This window comes from Choristoneura fumiferana, chromosome 17 (assembly GCF_025370935.1).
Source record: "Choristoneura fumiferana chromosome 17, NRCan_CFum_1, whole genome shotgun sequence".
Lineage (NCBI taxonomy): Eukaryota > Metazoa > Arthropoda > Insecta > Lepidoptera > Tortricidae > Choristoneura > Choristoneura fumiferana.
The window spans coordinates 12,428,335-12,452,570 of record NC_133488.1 but is presented as its reverse complement, the minus strand read 5'-3'; the positions used below and the strand labels follow the sequence as shown (position 1 = coordinate 12,452,570).

At 38.3% G+C, this 24,236-nt stretch overlaps 3 protein-coding genes across 6 annotated transcripts in view; 1 reads left to right on the top strand and 2 right to left on the bottom strand.

Moving 5' to 3' along the window:
* sog (chordin short gastrulation) overlaps nt 1-2,895 on the top strand; it is a 104,222-nt gene extending 101,327 nt beyond the window's left edge. The window contains exons 16-17 of the mRNA XM_074100654.1: nt 270-449; nt 917-2,895. Of these exons, the coding sequence (XP_073956755.1) occupies nt 270-449; nt 917-1,051 (315 nt within the window). The 3' untranslated portion in view covers nt 1,052-2,895. The remainder of the gene's footprint in view (nt 1-269; nt 450-916) is intronic.
* Agxt (Alanine-glyoxylate aminotransferase) lies at nt 2,885-16,903 on the bottom strand. 4 transcript variants are annotated; one of them, XM_074100656.1, is made up of 8 exons: nt 16,648-16,903; nt 13,394-13,558; nt 12,716-12,908; nt 12,016-12,184; nt 8,470-8,625; nt 5,272-5,364; nt 4,332-4,580; nt 2,885-3,791 (listed from the first exon to the last, which is right to left on the bottom strand). In XM_074100656.1, exons 2-8 carry the CDS (start codon nt 13,550-13,552, stop codon nt 3,638-3,640), a joined length of 1,173 nt encoding a protein of 390 aa, XP_073956757.1. In that variant the 5' UTR covers nt 13,553-13,558; nt 16,648-16,903; the 3' UTR covers nt 2,885-3,637. The 4 variants fall into 4 exon arrangements, with proteins under 4 accessions (XP_073956757.1, XP_073956758.1, XP_073956756.1 ...); XM_074100657.1 differs by having other exon boundaries at nt 16,743-16,903; XM_074100655.1 differs by having other exon boundaries at nt 16,775-16,903.
* Nucleotides 15,178-20,748, bottom strand: LOC141437193 (uncharacterized). Its single transcript, XM_074100449.1, has 2 exons — nt 20,481-20,748; nt 15,178-15,314 (listed from the first exon to the last, which is right to left on the bottom strand). The coding sequence occupies exons 1-2, from the start codon at nt 20,746-20,748 to the stop codon at nt 15,178-15,180; spliced, it is 405 nt and encodes a 134-aa protein (XP_073956550.1).
* Between the last annotated feature and the right edge of the window lie 3,488 nt (nt 20,749-24,236).

The window sequence follows — 24,236 nt, the reverse complement described above, 5'->3', positions numbered from 1 at the left end:
GCAAAACACACGAATATCTTTTAAAATAATGATGGTATTCAAAAATAAATGCAATCAACTGACTTAAATAGAATAAATATTTTTGAGGTGTCTGAGGTTTTCAGTTATTTAATTAACACCTGGTACTTAGAGAACCAGTTTAGGTACTTAGAGAAACTCCTTTAGCGAGATGATAAATTAACATTATACCTGAGCTTTTACTTCTCCATAACTGAATCAGCCAAGTTTTGACTAGTTCTGATAATTCACTGCTCATCATCGTTTTGAAGGTGAAAGTGAAAAAGCCAGAAGAGGACACGCCCAAAGACCAGGGCGCGCCGCGTACCGCCGAGGAGATCCTGGCGGAAGGCGGTTGCAAGTTCCCCGATGGGCCGCTCCCGAATGGCAAGGAGGTGCATCCCTCCATCCATTCGCATGGGGAGCAGCGATGTGTCACTTGTCGGTGCAAGGTGAGAACTTGAGCATTGCATTGCAGCAACTGATATAGTTGTTCCCAAAAATATAGAACCTTAATTCTAGAATTACAAAGGCCTACCTACCTATTACCTACTTCTTTGGGCTATTGAAAGTTGAATTGAAAAGAAAAACAATAAAAGTAATTTTTTAAACTCATCAAAACCTTTAACTCATTACATACACAATTTACATAAAAGCTTACTCGTATATACTTTTTTTCGTAAACATGCAATAATAACTAATGTAAAAATGTATTCCCTGCAAGTAGCTAAAAACTTAATAAGTGTACATAGAATCAACAAGGAGTTGTATCTATGTAAACTTTTGAGACAGTTGTTTTTTTAAGAGAGAGAGGCACAACAAGCTGCCTATTCCTGTTTGCTCTGATAGATTTAAGTACGTAGATATTTTGCATTCTTACCTTGATTTGTTGTTAAGTTTGATTATGTACTGTGTCCAGGACGGCGAGGTGACGTGCGTACGGAAGAGGTGTGGACGCGCGGCGTGTGCGCGGCGGCGGCGCGGCGACGCGTGCTGCGCGTGCACGCGGCACCGGCGCCAGCGCGCGCCGCGCCTCGACCTACCTCCCAGCTGAGCGCGCCGCCCGCCGCTCTCCTCAAGCGAAACCACCAGCCAATGTTAACTACGGCCCAGCGTTCACGAGTCAACGCCACACTCACCAGGAGCCACACTACGGGGGAATAATGGAAGCCGATGTTAACATTGCAACGGTGGAGCGGGCCCGCCCGTATCCAACCCCGTCTATACCCCAGACTGCTCGTAGGCTAAGTGAGTGAACGCTTCGCTCTATAGACTGATATATTTTTATTACTCGTGCGATTCGAATGTCTAGTTTAAGTCGGCGGTGCGGCGCTCGGCCGCGCGATCGTCGGCCTCGGATTCCAACGATCGACGGACGGACTTTAGCTTTACTGTGTATTATTCGGCGATGAATATTTACTTACCCACCGGTATTTTAATTGGTATTATGATGTCACTAAATTTTGTAGGCGCATTACACGCTCTGTAACCCGACAATGAACACGCTTAGAGTATTAGTTGCTTGATCGCTCGTAGGGAGTCAGGGAAGGTGCGAGCGCGGTTGATATCGTTGAAGATGTGCCATATTCTTTTAATGTAAATATAAATTATTATTTTTAATTATACTCATGAGCATATTTATTTAAGATTGTGTGCCGTGTGCGGCGTGAGCGCGCTTAGGTAGCCGCGTTGAACCATCACAAGCTAATAATTGTCATAATTCGGTCGCCTTGTTTGTGCATTTGCTTTTAGTTTTATGTGAGTGCCTTGGCGGCGCACGGACGCTTAACTAAAGCGACAGATATCGTTAATCAAACAGTTTAATTATATCACTTAGGTTAAAAATAGGTGCAGATAATGTTGACTTGACCGATATCTCGTCAGTGAATGTGAATGTGTAAATAAACTAGGTTAGCTTTACGTTAATGTGTAATTGCTGAAGAATCATAATTATTAACGATTTAAATTGTATATTATTTTATACTGGGAACATAGGTACATACGATACGAATTGTACAGCTATGGTTCAAGTAGGTGGGTGCGTGAGTTACGCGACTAGTTTTTTTTAATTCCTAGGTTAAGAGATAGGTAATTAAGGAAGCTAGTCCAAATGTTCGATGTGGAGGAATGTATGCGCTGCCGGATGCTCTTCGACACACTGATCATTTTACAATTCATTTTAAGTTACTTAATAAGTATTTTAATTGAAGGAACTTAAGAAATTTAGAATTATAACGGCCATAAAGAATAACAAGCTTCGCCTTTTGTGGGTTCTAGTCCATCAAAATATGACTTACAAATAAATATAGTTAACAGCTGTTTTGGGGATATCATGCAAGGAGGCACACGGATTTATCTTGAATTTAATATTTTTGTATAATCTAACAATAGCAAAGTAGCACCTATGGCTTGCGAATAACATTAACTAATGGCCATAAAGGACAATATGAATTCGCTTGTATTGCAATGTTTTATTATTTAATAATGGTTATAGTATTAGCAGGACATGCGACGGATGGTGGGCAATGGAGTAATACTAATATAGGAATATGGTCCGTCTACTATGTGCAAACGCGTCGTCCCTGCAAGGCTACTACGAAACTCGAAACTCGAAGTTCGTGTCGTGCCGTCCCTCTGACACTTATACTATTTAATACGAGAGCGAGAGGGACGGTACGATACGAACTCCTAATTTCGAGTTTCGTAGTAGCCCTGCTGTTCGTGTACAGAAGGGACTTCAACATTGAACAATATTCGACCAACCTTTTTCGATGTACCTTACCATTTTCAACTAAATTGTCTACCAAAATTTTCATAATGAGAGTTGTTTAAAACTCTGACAATAGTTTGTAAACAGTAGTACTGCTAAGAAATAAAAATACCTGTGAACATAACAGACATTTTGGTTTTAATGATTGCAGCTAAAACCTTTTACTTAACACCTAATTTAACAAGATAATGAATGGAGCGACATACGAGTGTTTGGTATTAACAATAGCAAACATTGTTAATGAGTCTTGCATTGAGTATGTATTGATTTCAACTATAATCTTTTGCTACAGAGATTAGATATATACCTACATAAATAAAAGTACAATCAATGTCATACAGACGTCGTTTTGACCTATCGCCTCTCAAGCAGAGAATCGTGGATTTAAATCCGGGCTCACGCTTCTGAGTTTTCGAAATTCATGTGCGAAATTACATTTATTGAAATTTACCACGAGCTTTCCGTTGAATCAAAACGCCTGACAAAACTGCGAAGCAATTTAGTCAGTATACCTAGTGCCATCCACGAAGACGTGTGATTTTGCGTGAATGACTCTACCTATACTGGGATGTGTCCCTTGGTGACCGCCACCTATGTAACTGTAACTGGCGTCACTGAAAATCAGCGTCGCGAAATCAACTTCACACTAGCTGAGCGGCGGCCATTTTGACTGGAAAGAATAGGCATGCATGTATGTGTCAGTGTTTCTGTATGGGTATCTATTTTATCAGCTAATAAACCATTCTTATTTTTATTCAATTTAATGGCACTGCGGTCTTTACGCTCTCATTCTGGAGGAAGCAGTGGAATGTATAGGCTGGGATAATGATGATTTACGGACATTTTGTGATGAGCCTTTAGATTTAGATTTTACAGCGATGACTTAGTCAAAGCTCGTAAAGTATCCGCCATGGCATCGGCGACCCTGTCTGCAACTTCTATAGTGGCGTTGACCCCCATTATACCGACCCGTAGTGCTTTGCCCACAGTTGGGCCCAGACCGGCCATTATCATGATGTTGTGCCTGTTGAAAAGATCTCAATATAAGACATCACTTTATTAACGAGATTATAAAAACAATATTTAAATAAATAAATTAATTAAATATAATGACCCGGATATAGGACCCGGAATTAGGTGTTAATCCGTAGCCCTTCGTCTTCGAAGCTCCGAAGACGAAGGGCTACGGATTAGCCCGAAACATGTCGAGCTGAACTCGATTTAAGACGTGAGTTATCCGGGTCATTATATTTAATATGAGTGAGTCTCACGGTAGTTTCATGTTCAAAATAAATAAATTTTTAAGAAATTGCATTGGTGTAATTGGTTGCTTTGGTGCTGTAATGGAAGTTAGCTGACTCAGCAGCACCCTAAACTAAGACGTTTCATATCCCCGAAATTTGGCGCAGAATCTGAAGCAGCTGAAAAAGAAAAATTGACCAAATATAGGGGTCTAGGCACCGAATAAGACTGTGCCACTCAGTGTTGAGACCCTTGGCCCGTGGGGTCCTACTCTGAAAATTCACTTGGTTTTTTGAAAACCCACGTTGACCAAAATACTCACTTTGCCCTCATATAGTCGACGAACTGCTTGTAATCGTAACCCCGGGGTAGCTCGAAGGTTGTGACAGTCACCAGCCTATCTTCGGGTTTTTTTATAAGGAACTGGAACCCTATTTTGCTGACGCGCTTGTGGAAGTGGGCAGTGGTGGCCGCGTGGCGAGCCCAAGCCTTTGGAAGCGTCTCGTTGATCATTTCCTGGAGGCATCGCCGAAGCGCCCATACCAACGGTGGACTAAGGGTGTGATGGTAGCTGTGGAAAACAAGTAAGTCGCTAGATCAAGGCTGGCCAATAGATTTTCTAGGCGGGCAATTTTTTTTTCTAGGTGGGCAAAAAGTACCTAGGTATAGCTACATATTTAAATTATAAACAAAGATTAAAAGCTGGCTGATTAACGTGTCGGCAAGTAAAATTCATATGTCTCGATGGATGATGTACCTACCTAGTGAGTGAAAGCAGTAAGTATTAGGTACATTTATTTAAAAAGAGATATTTTTAATGCTTTAAATATTTAAAACTATTTTTTAACTGCCCTTTTCGTGAACAGTATACTCCGCGATTGCTTTTACGTAATATTTTACTTTTTTTTTATATTTCACTTGATGCGCGAATTTCTGAAAGAACTAGTTACTTCTTTTATTTGACGCGGTACACTTAGAATACCTATATAGACATAGAAAGAAATCCTAAAAAATATTAACATACGTAGGTACAGGACGTTTAATCAAATTAATTCAAAAACACCTTGTGTAGAGTTATTAAATCGAAAATGGCCAAAATCCTAATAAAATGGCCCAATCGCATGAGTCAGATTATTTGATCCTTCTCTTCAAATGATAAATAAACGGTATCAGATATCTCAATAAAATATTTTCAATTTTCAAGCTACGTTACAGGAAATATATACCTAGTAGCTAGAGAAATGGGTTATATAAATACTTACACTCGGATCTTGTCATAACAGTTCCACTGCTGCGCTAATAACTTGATGTCGAAGTAGAACGGCGGTTCGTGCTTCCTTTTATTTATTTTCTCTCTGAAATATGCAACGGATACTCATTTAATATTCCCGACAGGGTTGAAATCTAGCTTAAACTTATGGTAGCTAATATTAGATACAACCGCAGTCAATTGAACTAACAATATAAACAGTTGAAATGTGGAATCTATATAACTGGGGTAGGTATACTATTTTTTTAATTAGTATACAAATACTGCTTCGAGAATACTCAAAACTTTATTCGATGTTACGTGAATTTTAGGTTTTTATGCCGTCATAGATTTTTTTTCAGTCGGTTGTCTGAGTCCTAAATATCGACTATGATTAAGTTTAACTATCCATTAAGGCATTTTTTTAGGGTTCCATGGTCCTACGAGGAACTCTTATATTTTCGCTATATGTCCGTCCACGGGCTAGAAGGCTGTTATTTTGGACGAGAACATAATAGTGCTCAATAAAACTTGATAAAATATAGAAAGCAAGTACTTATTTTTAAAAAGTAGGTACTTATTATTAAACTATGTAGCCTATTCCCACGACGCCGTTTGTGAAAAATTTGTTTATCGCTATCTTGCCGAAATTATGCAATTTTCCAGAAAAAAATACCTTATGTCCTTCCCGGGGCCTCACACCAACTTCAAACCTTCTTCAGCTTCATTTAAATTGGTTCAGCGGTTTAAGCGTGAAGAAGGAACACACAGATTTTTTCTCAAAGGGCGGGTAACGTATTCATAAATCAACTTATATTATGGTGTACATGGGCAACGATGATTGCTTTCCATCAGGCAACCCGTCTGCCCCCTTTTCCTCATATCATATAAAAAATATATTATTTCGCATTTTTAGGGTTCCGGAGCTAAAATGACAAAAACGGAACCCTTATAGTTTCGCACGGTCTGTCTGTCTGTCTGTTTGTCTGTCTGTCCGTCCGCCCGCGGCTTTGCTCAGGGATTATCAATGCTAGAAAACTGTGATTTTGCACGGATATATATGTAAACTATGCCGACAAAATGGTACAATAAAAAAACCTGAAAAAAATTTTTTAGTGTACCTGCCATAGACGTAAAGTGGGGGTGATTTTTTTTCTCACCCAACCCTATAGTGTGGGGTATCTTTGGATAGGTCTTGTAAAACCATTAGGTAGTTAAAACGATTTTTCGATTCAGCGATTTGTTTGCGAAATATTCAACTTTAAAGTGCAAATTTTCATTAAAATCGAGCGTCCCCCCCCCTCTAAAAACTAAACCGGTGGGCGGAAAAATTTGAAAAAATTCAGGATAGTAGTAAGTATATCAAACTTTCAAGGAAAGCTATAACGGTTAAGTTTTCTTGAGAATTATTAGTAGGTTAAGAGTAAATAGCAGTATAAGGTATAAAATATACCTTAAAATATTACTTATTTTTTTCGTAATGGCTACGGAACCCTATTTCGGGCGTGCCCGACACGCTCTTGGCCGGTTTTTTATGTTAGGTTTAAATTCGTTGGTAAATAATACAAATCAGCAACTGGTTTAGGCTCGTACCCCCTGTGCAATCGGCATCCATAAATTTATAATATTCATAGCGCATTTATAATACTTAACGTTATAGGTAAATTATGTCACGATGCCGTTTTCAACGTATGCCACGACTAATTTAATTTCTCCAACTTGTTTTTTTATAGTATTTACCCTCGACGTCTTATCGGCGTGAAAATAAGGCTAGGACGTTGCGTGAGCTCCTTGAGGGTGTTGTAAACGTGGATTATTTTTTATTACATATAAAATAGTGTTCATAAAAGTTTTTTTATTATCCAATAGGCCCAATTTTAGTGCTCGATAGGGTTATCAAGCAGAACATTCTGGCTGAACAGCGCGGGAACGGTGATTGATAGTGACATTTACGCGCACGGAATATGTACAAGGGGATTTGAGGAGATTTGCATAAATATATACCCGTTGGTATCTGTGAAAAAAAGGACTTGTTTAATTTAAATATTCATGATTTAAGCGAAAGCACGGTATTAATTCTTGGGTTGTTACGGCGTGAGATACTTCTAATTAAATTATCTCGTAGGTAATTGATTGATTCGGGAGTCTTTGCGGAGGTCCATAACAATGGACTATTATAATTACACTATTATTTTGCTTCTCCACTAAAAATCATGCACTACTGCTTCGTCTGTGCGACACATATAACTATTATAATAAATAGGTTGTACAGCGTGTTTCGAACTACTTATATAATAATATACAAGTTCACCATGTAATTTTGGTTAGTTAACCATCACTGGAGTAAGCACCCGTTGCCAAACAAAACGAATGCCAACTAGTAAACATTTGAAGGAACCCCAAACTACATTATTCTGAATTTATGTATCTACTAGCTTTTGGCCGCGCCTCCGCCCGCGTGGTATTCGGTTATCGCGCGCTGTTCCCTCGGGAAATGTGCATTTTTCCGGGATAAAAAGTAGCCTATGTCACTCTCGGGCCCATAAACTAGCTCTATGCCAAAAATCACGTCGATCCGTCGTTCCGTTACGGCGTGAAAGACGGACAAACACACAAACATACAAACACACTTTCGCATTTAAAATATTAGTTTTGGATATACATTTTTTGTACAGATTTGTGGTGTGCAATAAAGAATATTTGTATTGTATTGCATTTGTATTTTTTTACATATATTATGTATCGACTTTGCGAACATCGCTGAATGTACTGAACCCGCAACAAAGACGATGAGGCGAAATTTAGTTGTTTGTTTATAATTAACCTACTATTGTTGTACCTTATTATTTTCAACTGTTTTTGTTTTTCTAACACAATCAGACACAATCTTTTTTCACAAAAAAATAAAATTTAATTTGTCTGCTTTGTATGGTTTTAGCGAAAAAGCTAGCTAATTAAGTCACAGAAATAGTACATTTAAGGGGCTGTTTCACCATCTATTGATTATTGGTAATTTTATTTGACGGATAAATGTGATGCCCTCTCCGCCTATTCGAACAAAACAAACAGAGACGGCATCACATTTATCCGTCAAATAAATTTAATCTATGGAAAGTGAAACAAGGGTTTAGTGTAGTATTAATAGTGATGTTTGCCGATGCAAGACGAACTTACAAAGTATTCTTGCTCTGCGGTCACAACTAAGACTTACTCAGCACGGGAACTAAAGGCAGTAGGAGATATTCCAGCAGGTCCGCTCAACGCTTTCTGGGAGGAAGTATACACGCCATCCACACCCCACTCGTCCATTAGGAACGGCTCTGCTCCCAACGATACTACCGTGTCTACGAGTAGCAGAGTTCCGTATCTGTAAAATAAGTAAGTTTGAATGATACAGATAATATTCTTATTCCTGTACCCTATTTCATGAAGCTACAAGTTACAATTTACAAGCGGTAGTCTGTTAAATTTACCACCAGGTTTACGGTGAAGGAAAACATCGTGAGGAAACCTGCACACACCTGTGAAGTAATTCAATGGTATGTGTGAAGTCCCCAATCCGCACTGGGCCCGAGTGGGAACTAAGGCCCAAGCCCTCTCATTCTGAGAGGTCTGTGCCCAGAAGTGGGTGGGGTTAATATGCTGGGATGATGATGATGATGATTGACAAGAGACTACCATTTGTAAATTGTAGCTTGTAGCTTCGTGAAATAGGGCACTGGTATATCTGTTTTTAACCCCCGACGCAAAAAGGGGTGTTCGGTTTGACCGCTATGTGTGTCTATGTGTGTGTCTCTCTGTCTGTCTGTGGCACCGTAGCTCTTATTAACTCCTGACGCAAAAAGAGGGGTGTTATAGGTTTGACCGCTATGTGTCTGTGTGTGTGTCTGTGTCTGTCTGTGGCATCGTAGCTCTTAAACGGGTGGACCGATTTGAATGCGGTTTTTTAAATTGAAAGTAGGTTTTCTAGCGATGGTTCTTAAACATGTTTTATCAAAATCAGTTCAGCTGTTTTTGACATATTGAACTTTGAAGTGACAAAGTCGGGGTTTTCAACTTTTTGTTGGTTAAGTTGTGACCCAAAGGCAGGAAAATACCTATAATATTATTATACAGGATATATTTGCAGCGAGTATTGCGATGGTGCATAGCTAATTGGAATGTGATATTGATGTTTTTCCTGCGCTTACACACTCCAATTTTTAATAATCGAGGTTTTTATTTGAACAAATCCTACAATTAAAAATAAACATCACTGGATTGTTCACATTGTAATATGTTTTATATACGAATGCGATATGTGACAATGCTTTTCTTAAATCGTTTTAAATTGCGGATCCTAACCTATATACATACATAATGTAATGTGATGATACAAGTAATCAAAACTTTCTCAAAATAATAAAACGGCTGTCTTAACACAGCTATAAACTTGTTAATTTCAATAAGGTTAGCTTGAAAATTCTACAACAAGAGCGTAATAAAATTAAAATAGAGATAGGAGCGGCGTTCGTTTGAAATAAAGTTTGAGAATGCGGCTGCTGCAATGAAACTTTGTATCTTCTCCGCACTTTCCATTTTGTTCGCGCTAATTACAGTTCGTTCCTGGGATAAAATTAAAAGAGTTTTCATCCGAGCCACCTTATTCGGAGGCCTAAGACGGTAAAAAGTCAAGTCACGAGTAAAAGAGACGGCGATTATAATTAAATCGTTCAGCTTCTCGTGTTCTTGTTCTGGGACAATCGAGGAGTTTTTCTACTAAAGTTCGTTTCCTTTTTTTAGGGTTCCGTAGCCAAAATGGCAAAAACGGAATCCTTATAGTTTCGCCATGTCTGTCTGTCTGTCCGTCCGGCAAAATGGTACTTTGCATAGACAGTGGTGGACTATCCAATGCTAGAAGCTGTAAAAATTTTGCAAGAATATATATTATGTAAACTATGCCGACAAAATGGTACAATAAAAAATGAAAAAAAATTTTTTTAGTTTAAAATATACCTAAACTTAGAATATGCCGTTCAAGATACGAAATCTTTAGAAAAATATTACTTAATTTTTTCGTAATGGCTACGGAACCCTATTTTGGGCGTGTCCGACACCCTCTTGGCCGGGTTTTTAGTTTGGCTCCTAAGGAGCTCGAATGAAATGCTTACGCTTGTATTTGGGTGTTTTATTTCCTAGCTATATACGAGTAAGTAGGTCTAGGGTTCACGGTCCTTCGATTTGTGGCAGCCTGCCTAATCACACTTCGATTTTCGGCCACTTAGCAATTCTATTTGGATAACCTAGGTTTTAATGGCGGTTGGCTAACAAGGCAGACTGATAAAGTTGTATTACCACGATATCTAGTAATCTCAATCTTGGGATTAATAGAAATAGAATTTTGTAAATAAGTACTTCGGAACGAAACTGTGTTGGTCTACCTATTTGGAAAATATTTAAAAATGTATGTAGGTACTTAAACTATATAATACTGAGAAACTATGAATCTATAAGTACAGTCTATGTTGTTCGCAAAATTTTCTCCTGTCGGATCAAAGGATGTACCTAAATGTAAAGAGAGTCTCATAAAACACGAATAAGTAATTGTAAAACATGGACATTTGCCGCCACATCTCCCCTTTTATCCCCGTGATCCCTAAAAGTACACTTCGAAAGTTCGACCTTCCGAAACGAGGTCACTGAAAAGAGTTACTTTGCGTTGATCAATTCGTCTTAGGTCACTTTGTGGCGGCGACGTTTGACAACTTTCGGTTCATTGAAGTTACGAACTGATAATAATAATAAAAAATGTTGCGATTCGTATAAACATGTAGGTTAGGTAACATCCACAAATAACAAATTGTTCGCATAAATATACTTTGTGTGACTCAACATACTGTTGGTGAAGTAATGAACGAATAAACATGTAACCATTTGTTTGTAAACAGTATGTCATGTATCTGAATAAAGTGCAAAATAAAAAAACCAAATAATTGAAATCCAGTGATTAAAAAAAAATGCTGCATCTGAAAAGCATTTCAATTAATTTTAATACATATTTTACGTTCTACTTAATCTAGTCACTTCGTAGTTAATTTATTGAATTTGGCGTTACTTTGTTGAAGTCCATATCAATGAACTAAAAGAATTTCTTTGCTCACCCGCGACCTTATGATAGCTACGCTTACCACACTACACTGACGCCTTTCGAACTTAATCAGAGCTCATCTTCACTAATCTTCAGAGCAACACAACCGTACACCATGCTACCAGATGTTAGACTAACATAGTCATAGTCGTAGTTCTTTCTCCATCAGAATACCACTGCGATGGTTTTACCTTATTATATTGCTTGATGATTATAATGTAACCCAATGTGAGTCATTTGTAAATTACTTGGCATCTCTTGTTGAATGAATGTAAGTAAACCAAGGCAACATAACTGGTGGGGGTGTTCGTTCGTGGTAGCTACTTAGCTAGTATTTTAAGACGTTAAAAGGCTATGGGCCTTTTAACCGCAATAATATTCTCAGTCATGAACACCATTGTCCATGAACGTAAGTTCTTCCGAAAAGACCGAAACTGTTTGTCTTTGTCAATTTTCTTTTGTAAACAAGGTTAGCTGGAATAAATCCCATAATTAAGACACGTTCGCCTTTGTACTTCTTTCTACGAGTATGTGCCTGTATCTATATTTTAAAATTATTTTTTAAAAAGTTTCAGCAGTTTCAAATCAACACAATCAAATCATTCTCCTTATTTTACTAGTTCTGATTACTTGTGGCAAAGGTCACCGAGTCCTTTCAGGCTTTGCAGGGAGCCTGTCGAAGAGTCGCCATGGGTGATAAACAGGCCAGCTGGACGAAACTCTTTCAGCGCAGGTTCTATATCTTCTAGTGTAAAGGTAGCCCACGGAGCTGCTTTTTTGATCACTTCTGTTCTGATACCTAGAAATGGGAATAAAAAAAGTTAAACTCAAGGTTTCGAAGGGAAGGTTTTGACGGCCAGTCGGAACTCCCGTATAGGACGCGATGCCTTTATCGCTGGACAGAAGTGACAGGACGATCTGTTTAAGATTTAAGTTGGGAATACTAGAGCAGTAAGATATTATCCTTATTATGTGTAAACGAGCAACTTAAATGTTTGTTATTAGGGACTGGGCTTTTCCTGATATTTGATAACTTTAACAATGATGTTTTGAACTTATGACTCTCGGCGGCCAATTAATTGTAGGAGTACATGAAATTTTTTTTGGTGGCAGTTTGTTTAGCGCATCTAGTGGCCATGTTGTACAGTCAAAGTAACTGAATCACGTACCAGGGTGCCAAAGATTATGAAAAGATCCTACCCTGGAACACGATTCAGTTTCCTCGACTTTACGCATGATCATTCTAGATGTCTCTGGTCGGAATGAGTAGAACGCCACCAGGCATCATAGTTTGACTTATACCAAATAATGACAGTCGTCATTAGTTTACCGTATCTTGTAGCCATGTTGTACGCGCGATCGTCCCAGATGCCTCTGGCTGGAATGAGCAGAATTTCTCCAGGCGCAATGAGGTTGCTGATGATGGTTTCCATGCCACTGTGGCCGGAGCCGCTGATTGGCAGCACGAGCGGGCTGCGCGTTTGGAATATATACTGGATGCCGGCACGGATGTCCGCCATTACCTAAGCAACGTATTTAATTAAATAATGACAAAGATATATAGCTCAACTAGGAAACTAAATCACGTACCGGGGTGGAAGCTAAACATAATCAATTTTACTACGATTTCTTTGGCAGATGTATGGAACGTCAACATGAGATTAGTAGTGGGTTTCACCCTGTTACGCAGTTCTGTTTCTTCTACTACCTCAGAGTTTATACCTAAGTGTACATTCTATATAGTAAAATGCGACTTTCATTTATTGTCATAAATGAAATGAGGGTAAAATCACTGCATCAAACGTCGCATTAGGTTACTTTTCCGACAGAAATATGAACTTACTGTCTTGTATCGCTAATCAGCATTAAACTAATAGCAGGCCAAGAAATTATCGTCAGTCATGTTTTTTTTTTTACTTGAACTCAAAAAATCGTTCAAGCAAGCAAGCTGTGTTAAGAATAAATAAGCACACACGTCAACATCTTTCCTAACTGCATTTATACTTACTTCATGGTACTCATCGCATAAAGGTGATATGACTGGTTTGGTGAGGGCCTCAATTACCGAGGGCAAGAGATCGCAAGGCCCCGGGCCGCACATCAGGGGCTTGGTAAACTGCCGATCTTGGATCACCGGTTCGGGTACTAGTAGCTTAGGTGACGACATGATTGGCTGCAAAATAATTGCGTGATCAGCTAGACTTTAGAGCTAAGGCAATAGTTCTACCGCCAGTCAGCGAGTAGCGAGAAGAGAGTGTTTTTAGTATGAAAATTTTGGCGACTAAAGCTATAAAATTTTCATACTTAATACTCTTTCCCCGCTATACTCGCCGGCGGTGAGACTAGTATCTAATGCCGTATCAGAAGGGTAGAACCTAGGTAGAACGCAACGGCGATTTCGTTATAACATTCTTGTCCTAATATATATTTTCCAAATTTTACTCGTAAATTAAAACAGGGTTATATCGCGAAAATTTTGCGTATTGGAGCGGTCGTGGTCCAGAATTGACAGTCAAAATATCGACCGTATGTAAATAAAATTGTGTACAATACAATGACTTTAACACCACGTAAAGAAAGAATACAGAAAAAGGTAATCAGAAAAAAATAGTGGAAAAGGCGCTTGTCCCACTGCCGGCAAGGATGCGATTAGATATCGGCTATTTTTTCGCTCAAAAAACAAATTAGTAGACCGTTTCAGTTAAAGAATACAGTAATAATTTTATTGCTGGTTGTTCACACTGCCTTCGAGAACTGTTACCGCTTAAGCATTGGACACCCTTATGGCAAAACTTACTAAAATTTAATTTCGAACAACGAATCTTTCACTTTTGTTTACCTACATTTCTTTCCAAGTTTAATCTTGCTAGATGTTAGAAACCACAGAGAACCCAGAAGAGGTTTGCCAAAGCGCGAAGTGTTGACTTAAAATATCTGTTCTCTGTGACCGATATTTCGAGCAAGTAACCGTGAAGTTTGGTTACCGGAATCGGGTTAATGTTTAGATTTAGTGCTAATAGGGTGGTTGTAAATTTGCTGCAATGTTCTGGCGCTATCGGATGGCACATTTGGCAAGTATTCCTCGCCCAGGGCGCGCGTTGCCAGCCTCATATTTGTTCCACTTGCTACGGTTCTCTGATGCTGGATCGTGGTTTAACAGCTTTTATGCTTTTTATCTGCGTTTATTTTCATGTTTATATTGTACAGAGACATTGATAACGGGGTCAGAAGTTTTGTAAACTTTAGTTCAGCCATTTAGTAATTGATAATATTTGTAACATTGGTAAACACTTCTGTCTTCTACTTCGAGTCGTGCTGTAACTTTCCATGTAACCGTAAAAGGTAGTAGGTATAGATTAACCTTTGGCTTCTCAAGCCAGTTGAGTTCCAGATTTCGTGGGTTCCAGGCTCGCACCTCTGATTATTTCGGAACTTGTGCAAAATTACACTTGAAATTTCCCAATTCGGTAAAGGAAAACGTCGTGATGAAACCTGCATCCATCTACTAAGCAATTCAATGGCATGTGCGAAGTTCTCATTCGCACTCGACACGCATGAGAATCGTGGTCCGACCGAGCCCACTCAATCTGAGAGGAAGCCTGTAGTACCGAGACGTGGTACGTAGGTATAACTCGGAAATGATTATGCCAAGGGAACATGCACGAAAAGCATTTCTATCCTATAGCATTATTCCGTCGCATTTCGAAAAGAGTCTAGGTACTATATTGTATGTGTGACGAAGATCGGAGAGCGTGGAGTTGCTTCGACAAATTGATTTGATTCCCAGAGTGACTACCGATGCCCTCCCAGCAGAGCGGGCGAGGGAAATACGACGAAGAGCCCGTCGGGATGCCTCAAGCTCACAAATAAGACGTCTCTTTGAAAGGAACTGTCATTTCCCACCGACCAACTGCAACCGTAAGGCATTGCTGATCAATGTTTAAGTGATTATACTTTACGTTTGCTTAATGCACAGAACCGTTAAAATAAACCAATAGGTAAATACGTAAATGCGAGAACAGGCATAATTTATTTAACGTAATATCAGAATATGCGATGCTGTTTACGGTTTTAATAGAATACGCTGACTAAGTTTTATATGACAACAAGCGTATTGTATTTTGAGTTTAATTGAAAAGACAATTAATGAATTATATGAGAATTGTAAAAAATAGATAGGTGTCATTTAAGCTTTATCTATTAAACGCTATCGCATTCGAAATGCAATGTGCCTTGTTTGCCTTCAGCAAAACCAAACAAATGTGAGTCTGGTTAGCACACGTAACGATCTTTAGGTACCATTACCAAGATCGAATCAACGATCCCTGACACACAGTGCTGTTACTAAGCCATTGGCATAGGTATCAAAGATTTCGATATTTTAATAAAAAATGTAAGAAAAAGAGAATGGTGAGCTGTTTTCAAATGTGGTTAGCAACAAACATCAGCCGTTTAATCATTTGGACAGCATACAAAGATTTGTCTGCAATTAACAAAACTTACGCTTAAACCCTAGTTCTGCAAATAATCTTTAAAAAAAACAGCAATAACCAACATGGAGTCAGCATGTAATATCACATGGATGCTAAATAAACGATTGCGCTGCGAAATAATTACTTGACCAGCAAGATTTCTTAATTGGTCAGCGGAGAAGAGGTGTTTAAGTAGATAAAGAGTTTCTTTGAGGGATGAATGATTTAGAATGATTCCGGATATAGATGAATGATTCCTGGCCAACCAACAAGCCGCTTTGGGAAAATCATGTCTGCATGATGCTCCCAAATTAGGATGGGTCTAATATGGGGATAGGTAGCGTAAATTAGGTTAAGTTACTTTACTTAGAAATAATTACTTAAAATAGTAGCAACGCATCGCAAAGCTCGATCGTCATTAAAATTTATTGAAAATATTAAGCCTTATCATGTAGGTATAAATTTTAAAAAGGAGCCTTTTTGTGCATGAGAAGTAGGTATTCATATTATTTGTTATTTTGGTTTGTTTACAGAAAAACATTAAAATTTTGCTTACCCTGCGAATGTTTCCTAAAATTTGGATAGGTATTGCTGTTTACCTTATTGCAGTCCATTATTTATTAATTGCCTATGAAAGTCAAATAATAACAGTCCAGGCGTTAGTTGCTGATTGATTTAGGAATGTGTGCTGACCATAATAAGTTGCTGATCAACTAGCGATTTTGCCTAACCGAATACATTTTGCTGTTCACATAAATACTAAACTTTGCTACTTAATCAAATAAATTACCCAAAAAACCCTTTGAATCCAATGCCGTTTAAAATAAACGAATCTCCAAATTTAAAACAGTCCAAGTAATCACTAAACCGAAACAAAAGCAATACCAATAAACAGTTCACGTAACCTCTCCACTCACATTCTGTTATTTATTACCAGCAGTGTCTCTAAACTTCACTTGTTTCGTAACTAAGTCTTGAGCACATTACTCCGAGACAGTTTTGTGATGTCTGCTCTTCTTTGATGCTAACTGCGAAGTAAGTACAAAGTTGAGTTTTAATGACGTCACTGTGCCCGACTGATAACGTGATTTGCTTGTTAGCATTCTGGTGTTGTTTTTATTTAACTGTTCACCGTTGATAAGGAGCTCTTGGGAGTCAATTATTTAACCCGGATTTAAGATCTACAATTCTAAGTCTGCCGAATAAAAATTGACTTATACATTGCAAGTTTTTTACCTTCATAGTACCTATCCTACGCACATCAGGGTAAACTAAGTTTTTTTTAAACTTTCGCGATATACCTCGTGACCAGTTGTCATTTGGCCGAAACTTCCGACATAATTTTTTCAAAGTCAAAGTCAAAATATCTTTATTCAATTTAGGCTATAACAAGCACTTATGAATGTCAAAACAAATCTACCACCGGTTCGGAAGAATCCGGCAAGAAATGCAATGAAATATATTTTTTAAACAGATTTACAATATTATTAAATGATATCTATACATCACAAGTATTTAACACAACTTTATTTTTAACACAGTAGGTTCGCTATTTGAAGGGATCGCTAATGCGGATCGGAGTTATTTCCAAATATCCCTGTCCATGATATAATCATTAACTTTATAATACGCCTTAGATATTAATGTCTTCTTGACAATAAATCTGAATTTTGTATCCGTTTCATTAGTAATATTTTAAGGAATTTTATTATAAAAACGTATGCAATTTCCCAGAAACGACTTTTGTCAATACGTGACCAAAACCCTAGCTTTAATGAATAAAAAGAAACAGCAATATGAAAGGTATCAATAAGTATTAGGAATGTACAGTGAGCTCCTTGCACTGATTTAATGTGTTTTGAAAGAAAGAAAGAAAACATTTGTCATAAAATTTATCATTTTGCTTGTTATTTAAGGGATCCTATAGGTATTTTACGTCTGAAACTTTCACGATTTTCACTCATAATTAATATTCCGAGTTCCGGAACCCAAACACATATCATCCCAGCCTATATACGTCCCACTGCTGGGCACAGGCCTCCTCTCAGAACAAGAGGGCTTGGGCCATAGTTCCCACGCGGGCCCAGTGCGGATTGGGAACTTCGCACGCACCATTGAATCGCTTCGCAGGTTTGTGTAGGTTTCCTCACGATGTTTTCCTTCACCGCAAAGCTCGTGGTAAATTTCAAATGTAATTCCGCACATGAATTTCGAAAAACTCAGAGGTGCGAGCCGGGGTTCGAACCCACGACCCTCTGCTTGAGAGGCGATAGGTCAAACCACTAGGCCACCACGGCGCACTAGGCCACCACGGCTCTCAACACATAAAAATATATTATTGTTTTCACTAGTTGTATTGCAACCGCCGTGGTTACAAGTAGACTTATATGGGGGATACAAGTAAAAAACAATGATGGAAAACTCACGAAACTACGTGACTTTTCCAAACCTACCCGCATTTGATATTTTTTTTGAGTTTTGTAGCTCGATGGTAAGGTTATTTATTATTATTCTTATTTGGCAATGAAATTAATTTTCAGGCAGGTAGTTTCTATCAATGAACTCAGCCGTCTGTCGAAATCAAAGGAAATCAAGCAAAAACATGATGTATTTACAAAGTAAAATTCAAAGTTGAAATATCTTTGCGACAAATATACCTCCACAATGGCTTGCAGAGTTAGAATCCCATAAATCCTAGATGTTGTCAACTTTAACAATATTTTTCGACCGATGATACATTTGTGGGCATCGTGTCCAGTGAGCAGGGGGTGACAGATTTAATTTGTGCACTGAAATATATTGCACACTTATTTTTCTAAGAAAAAGCGAGGTTTTGTCTCTTATCTAGGTATACATGGACTAGTTTGATATCAGATGAGTGACTGATTAGGAGTTCTTTTGTCAATAGCTTAGCAAAAATACCAAAAATACAAACAGAGGTTGACAAGCTGTCTAACAACATCATAGTAAAACAGTTTTTTTTTATTTAGCTTCACTTGAGAATCTGTAGGTAATACGTCTTAAATTATCTAAGGTAATACGTTATCATTAATTAATTAATTTTAACGTTTTTTTTCAGAAAATAATTAATTTATCTATCTATTTATGTATGATCAGGACACACGGCAGTGTCAGGTCAACGACGTTGAAAAAAACTGAACAAGACTGCAGTGGGCGTTGTATATAAATAATTCTGGATAATATATATATGACAATGATGAGATGTCATAGTGATCTTAATATGACGAACTTTGTCGATGAAGATGTTTTGGTAATTAAGATAACAGACTAGACAGCTCCAGTCTATAGTTTTATACTTACTGAATCCAATTTTGTATCTTGACAAGTTATCATAAAGTGTAATATTGATTAATCGCGTTGCTAGATACAATTTACAGCAGAGCAATCACAGGACAAGAAAGTCATTTTTATTTGTGATTATTACACCACCATTAGGTAACATCACATACTCGTACATATCACGTTGTTCGTCAAAAGGTCAAGTTATGGGTAAACTTGGTAACTATCTACATATTAATTGGTTTTGAATGTGAAGTGGCTGTGTGTGTAACAAAAACCGACAAAATATGGCTCGGCTCGCGGTGCTCGGCCTGAGGCTGCTCTAATGGATACGCGGCTTTACTGTAATAACAAAGTATAAACAAAGAGGAAACTATAGACAAAAATGCCGGAATTGGTGGAATTTCGAAGAATCTTTTTGTAACATGTCTGTTTCATTCAACATGACCCAATACGAACCTTGCATTCAGCCAAATATAATACTTACACGTAAATATACTAGATATCGCATTTAATTTTGAATCGCGAGGCATGGAGGCCAACATTTATTCCTCTTTGTAAACAAACTACGAACGTATTTAATTTAAATCCTCCCTGAGAGTTAAGTGTCCAGTGAGACTTTTCTCTGGTTTTAATTTCCGGAGCGTTTTCACTGAGGAAATAGTTGGCTGAGTGAGCTCGCCGTCATATATTTAGCATATTACCGAAAATGAGAGGAGGAAATGAAATGAAATTAGGTGCATGTGAGAGCGATGCTATTTAAACTACAAAGCTTGCCTGCAGAATGATTACAAAATTGTAACAGTATGTACCTACTTAATTTTTTCTTGGACATAAATGTCGATCAGGTATGATAAAGGACAATTTTTCTTTTAGAATTAAGTCTAGGTTGTTTGAGCGCAGAAATAATCCATAACGCGAAAATATTTACAGAAATAAAGTTGTAGTGCCACGAGCCCCTTAATATTTTAATTACCTTTATCGAAAATTCTCCAAGCTCTTGGTTACTTTTGAAAGGTTGTTTTAAAAGTAAAAGAAAAAGTAAAAGACAACGACCTTGCAACTGTTAACAATCTGAGTCAAAACGCACTCCTGCACAATTTCTAATACTTACTTACTTACTTCGCCGGCTCAGCGACCCAAAGTGAATCTTGGCCTCAGACACAAGACTCCGCCAATTGGTTCTATCCTGTACAACAAGGCGCCAGTCTGCCACCTGCATGTCACACAGGTCTTTTCGGACTTCATCCAACCAGCGATACCTAGGCCTTCCGATTGGCCGTCTTCCAGTCGGTTGTCCTAGGTATGCTCTCTTGGCCGCACGATCCTCTCCCATTCTCTCCACGTGGCCGAGCCAACGAAGCCGCGCAGACTTGCTCTCGCCTATAATGTTGGGCTCGCCCACCAGGTCTTCCACATCCACATTTCTCCTGACACGCCAGGCTCCATCCACTTGTCTTGTAGGTCCCAGAATCTTCCTGTAGATCTTCCTCTCCGCCACTAATAGCTTATTCTCTTCCTTCAGTGTTAGCGTCCAAGCTTCGCACCCATACATTAAGACTGGCCTTATCACTGTCTTGTAGACTCGCATTTTGGTGCTTCTACTAATAAGCTTGGACGCCAAAATTTTGTGAAGGGCCGCTGAGCTTAGGGCGTTTTGGATACGAACATCAATTTCATCTTGCCTCTGGTTTGTGTCTGTTATTGTGCAGCCAAGGTACTTGAATTTTGGCACGCTCTTGTAGGTGTTATCTCCAACCAACAGACCGCCGCAGTTGTGGGTATTTCGCCATCTTCTCATCAGCAAATTCTAATAACAATTTCTAATAGGGAATGCAAAAACCGGTTTTTGATATATGGAAAAAAACCGAAAACCGCGTTTTCTCCATACAATAAAAACCGGTTTTGAATTGCCTAAATTTTCCATAGTTATGGGTTTTTGAGTAACATAAGATATTTATTTACGTCATTAGGTACTACAGTATCAGAAGAACTTTTGTTATTAATCCGGATCCGCGAATATGAAGTTACACCCTGTATAACGCTATTATAAAGCATGGCCTTGTTTTATCAACTACCTAAACTAAAAAGGTACAGTTAACTACAAATATATCAATTCTATCAAAGTTACAAAAATATGTAATTAAGTCAATAAAATCGTGTGTACATACTTTTGTAACTTTGGCCGTATCGATCTTTTTGTGATTGACTGTACCTTAAGTAAGCAGCTTAAGTAGCAGTCAATTTAAGAAGCACATTAGCGGCCGGTCATTATTTTTCACAGACGGTTTGACCGCGTGCGCGCCCGCAATTTTCAGTTACGACTCTGTTTGTGTAATGCCTCCGTGTTAATGTACCGGGTACCAAGTATCGGCTTACAGTTCGCAGCTGTGTCTGAAAACAACACAACACATTTTATACCTTCATGAATGATTTAAAAAATTGGGTAGTGCTATTACACCTAACTAGATACTTAATAATAATTGTTATAAATTATATATTATAAGTTTTTATGTACTTGTCACTCTTTCACATTTAAGCTGGATTTCTCACGTGAGCTAGGTACCTTATCCAGTTTCCTACGGCACTGGGATTAACGTTCTAGAGACATGACATGTTCAACACAGTGCCGGATTAAGACTATTTAATCCTATTTAATAGCCCTAAGTAATCCACTCCTGTGGCACCCCCCCCCCCTCATCCATAAGTAGCCATAACCAGCCTAAGTTCCCGCGGATAGTGATAAACGAATTTCGGTGGTAAGATTTAGTTAAATATGGGAAATTGGGGAATTTCAAATAGACTACCAGATCTACTACTGGTTCACGCGACCGAAGCCGCGGGTAAAGGCAAGTTATAGATATTTATCACTTTGTATCCATTTAATGATGTATGTGAAGTTCCCAATCCGTACCGGGTCCGCGTGGGAAGGAACTATGCCCAGCAGTGGGACGTATATACTCGTAGGCTGGGTTGATGATGATGATGATCCATTTAATGCTGCTTGGTATGTTTCTATAGTTTCTAACTTAACATTTAGTAAGTACGCCTAATATATTTCTGTTTTAATTTCCTTAAAATCTGGAGTGCTATTTTAATAAATATTCCTACAAAAGACCGCATACTCGTACGTAAAAGTTTCGACAAACCAAAAGCCAGATAGCTACTCTTGAAGAAGTGAAGCGTCTTGACGCTACTAACGCGTGTTTAGGCTGTCGAGAATCCGTTGTGAATATGTTGTACTTGTATCCGAGCCGGCAGCGTATAATCGCATAAAGTGTAGTTAAAACTTCTACACTTGTTAGCTAACGAGAGAGGTATAAGTTGGTGGCAAGTTTCCGAGTAATTTCGAAGCGCGGCTACGACAAAGATTTCGGGCTTAGTTTTATGAGTTACTGGTTCAAGTTTTAATTAAATGACTCTCTGGATTACTGATTAAACAATCAACTGGTTTTGTAAAATAATACGAGTGACAACTGTGACGGGCGTAATTGGCATTGATCACTTTTTTACAATGTGGTCTAATTCCAAAACCAATTCGAGGAATTAAATCATTTTATAATATATTTGTAAAACAAATACTAATTGATCGTGTGTATTGTGCAAAATAACGTTTGACCTTTGACTTTCATCGTAAATAAACGTTATATAACTATACCGCCTAATTATTATTCTAACACTGCCAGGTGACAGAAGACAGTACTTTTTTTAAATAACTGTGATGGGCAACGAAAAACGTAGTTTTTAACGCCATGGCAACTATGGTTGGCTATAATTTCGGTAACTTCTAAATAGGGTAAAAAATTTAAAACGCAACTTCAACCCCTTCAAATAGGTGTCTTAAATTCGCCTATTTTATGAAAAAAATATATAACAATAAACATTGTTTTTTGAGACCAATGCCAATTGGCGCGGCCCCACGAGGTGAGTTCGATTACAAGAATTTAGGAGGGTTTTGCAACAATCTCTGTAACTACTAGAAAGGTTTATCGACGGCCGTTTCGATTGGGTTTTTCAATTTAAATAAAGTACAGTTTAAGCGTTTAAAGAAACTACTACACCTGTTTATTTTAAAAAACTTCTTCGAAAAATACTTAGGTACGTGGCAAACCTCTTTCAACTTAGTTGTTCAATTCATATTACGTCAATTGGGTACGCTGGGATAGACAGAAGTCTTGCTTTCTTTCGTCATAGCTGTTAAGTTCCCAAAATAAGTGTTCCTGTTCAAGATTTACAAGGTTTTCCTTCTAACGTGAAGAATGTTAGACAATAAACTAGCGATCGCCCCCCAGGGCGCTTGAGTACAAATCCAATTATTTCCCGTGGCGCGGCGTGGCGGTGTGTAATTGATTTATTTGCTCATTTCTTGCACATACCTGGCTCTGGAACACCTCGTGTTTTCCTATAGTTAACGAATGTGTTTTAAAATGCGAAGTGTTTAACAAGATTATCAGGGGAGAAAAGTGCGAGTCATTTCCTTTGCGTCTAACCCAGGTAAGACTGATAGACGTCCATATAAGTAATAGAAGTATCTTATCGATTGTAGGAAGCACCGGAGTGGACAGCGGAGCGGGCGCGTCGTGTTTTAGAAACGCATTTAAGAGGCTTTACGCCGGACATTGACGAATGGCTCCCCACTTGAGCTTCGGTCGCACGGACCGATGGACACAACTGCCGAATTCACGTTATAAATTGATTCCTAGTAATTCCATCACGCACTGCCATTTTTAATACGGACTTCTGTCCTGTCCCTTTATTGAATAAGGTCATTGGTCAAAGCACTGACGATCCATTTAAGTTGATCTTTTGTGTGTCAATCAACTCGATTTTACGTTCAGTGCGGCTTTAGACCCCGTATTTAATTTATGAATTAAAAGGCCCCGGATATAAACTGGGTCTTATCTCTATCGCATCGAAGCTATTTCTAGTATGAACTACTAATAATAATATTGTTTTAAGTAACGTTGCTCTTGAGTTATGAATCTAACGTGAGTGTAGGTAGCAACTTAACTTTGTATTATACCAAATATATTGACCTAATGATTGGGCAGTTCACGACCGCGACGAGGACACAATGGT

What these genes read in the sequence shown, in the direction of transcription:
- Agxt (XM_074100656.1), bottom strand. Translation starts at nt 13,552, where the DNA reads ATGTCGTCACCTAAGCTACTAGTACCCGAACCGGTGATCCAAGATCGG. An exon ending in CAACATGGCTACAAGATACG is followed by an intron (nt 12,185 to 12,715) that starts GTAAACTAATGA and finishes TCCCATTTCTAG; the next exon opens with GTATCAGAACAGAAGTGATC. An exon ending in TGTTATGACAAGATCCGAGT is followed by an intron (nt 4,581 to 5,271) that starts GTAAGTATTTAT and finishes TGTTTTCCACAG; the next exon opens with CTACCATCACACCCTTAGTC.
- LOC141437193 (XM_074100449.1), bottom strand. Translation starts at nt 20,748, where the DNA reads ATGCGAGTCTACAAGACAGTGATAAGGCCAGTCTTAATGTATGGGTGC. An exon ending in GGAGAGAATGGGAGAGGATC is followed by an intron (nt 15,315 to 20,480) that starts GTGCGGCCAAGA and finishes AACATTGATCAG; the next exon opens with CAATGCCTTACGGTTGCAGT.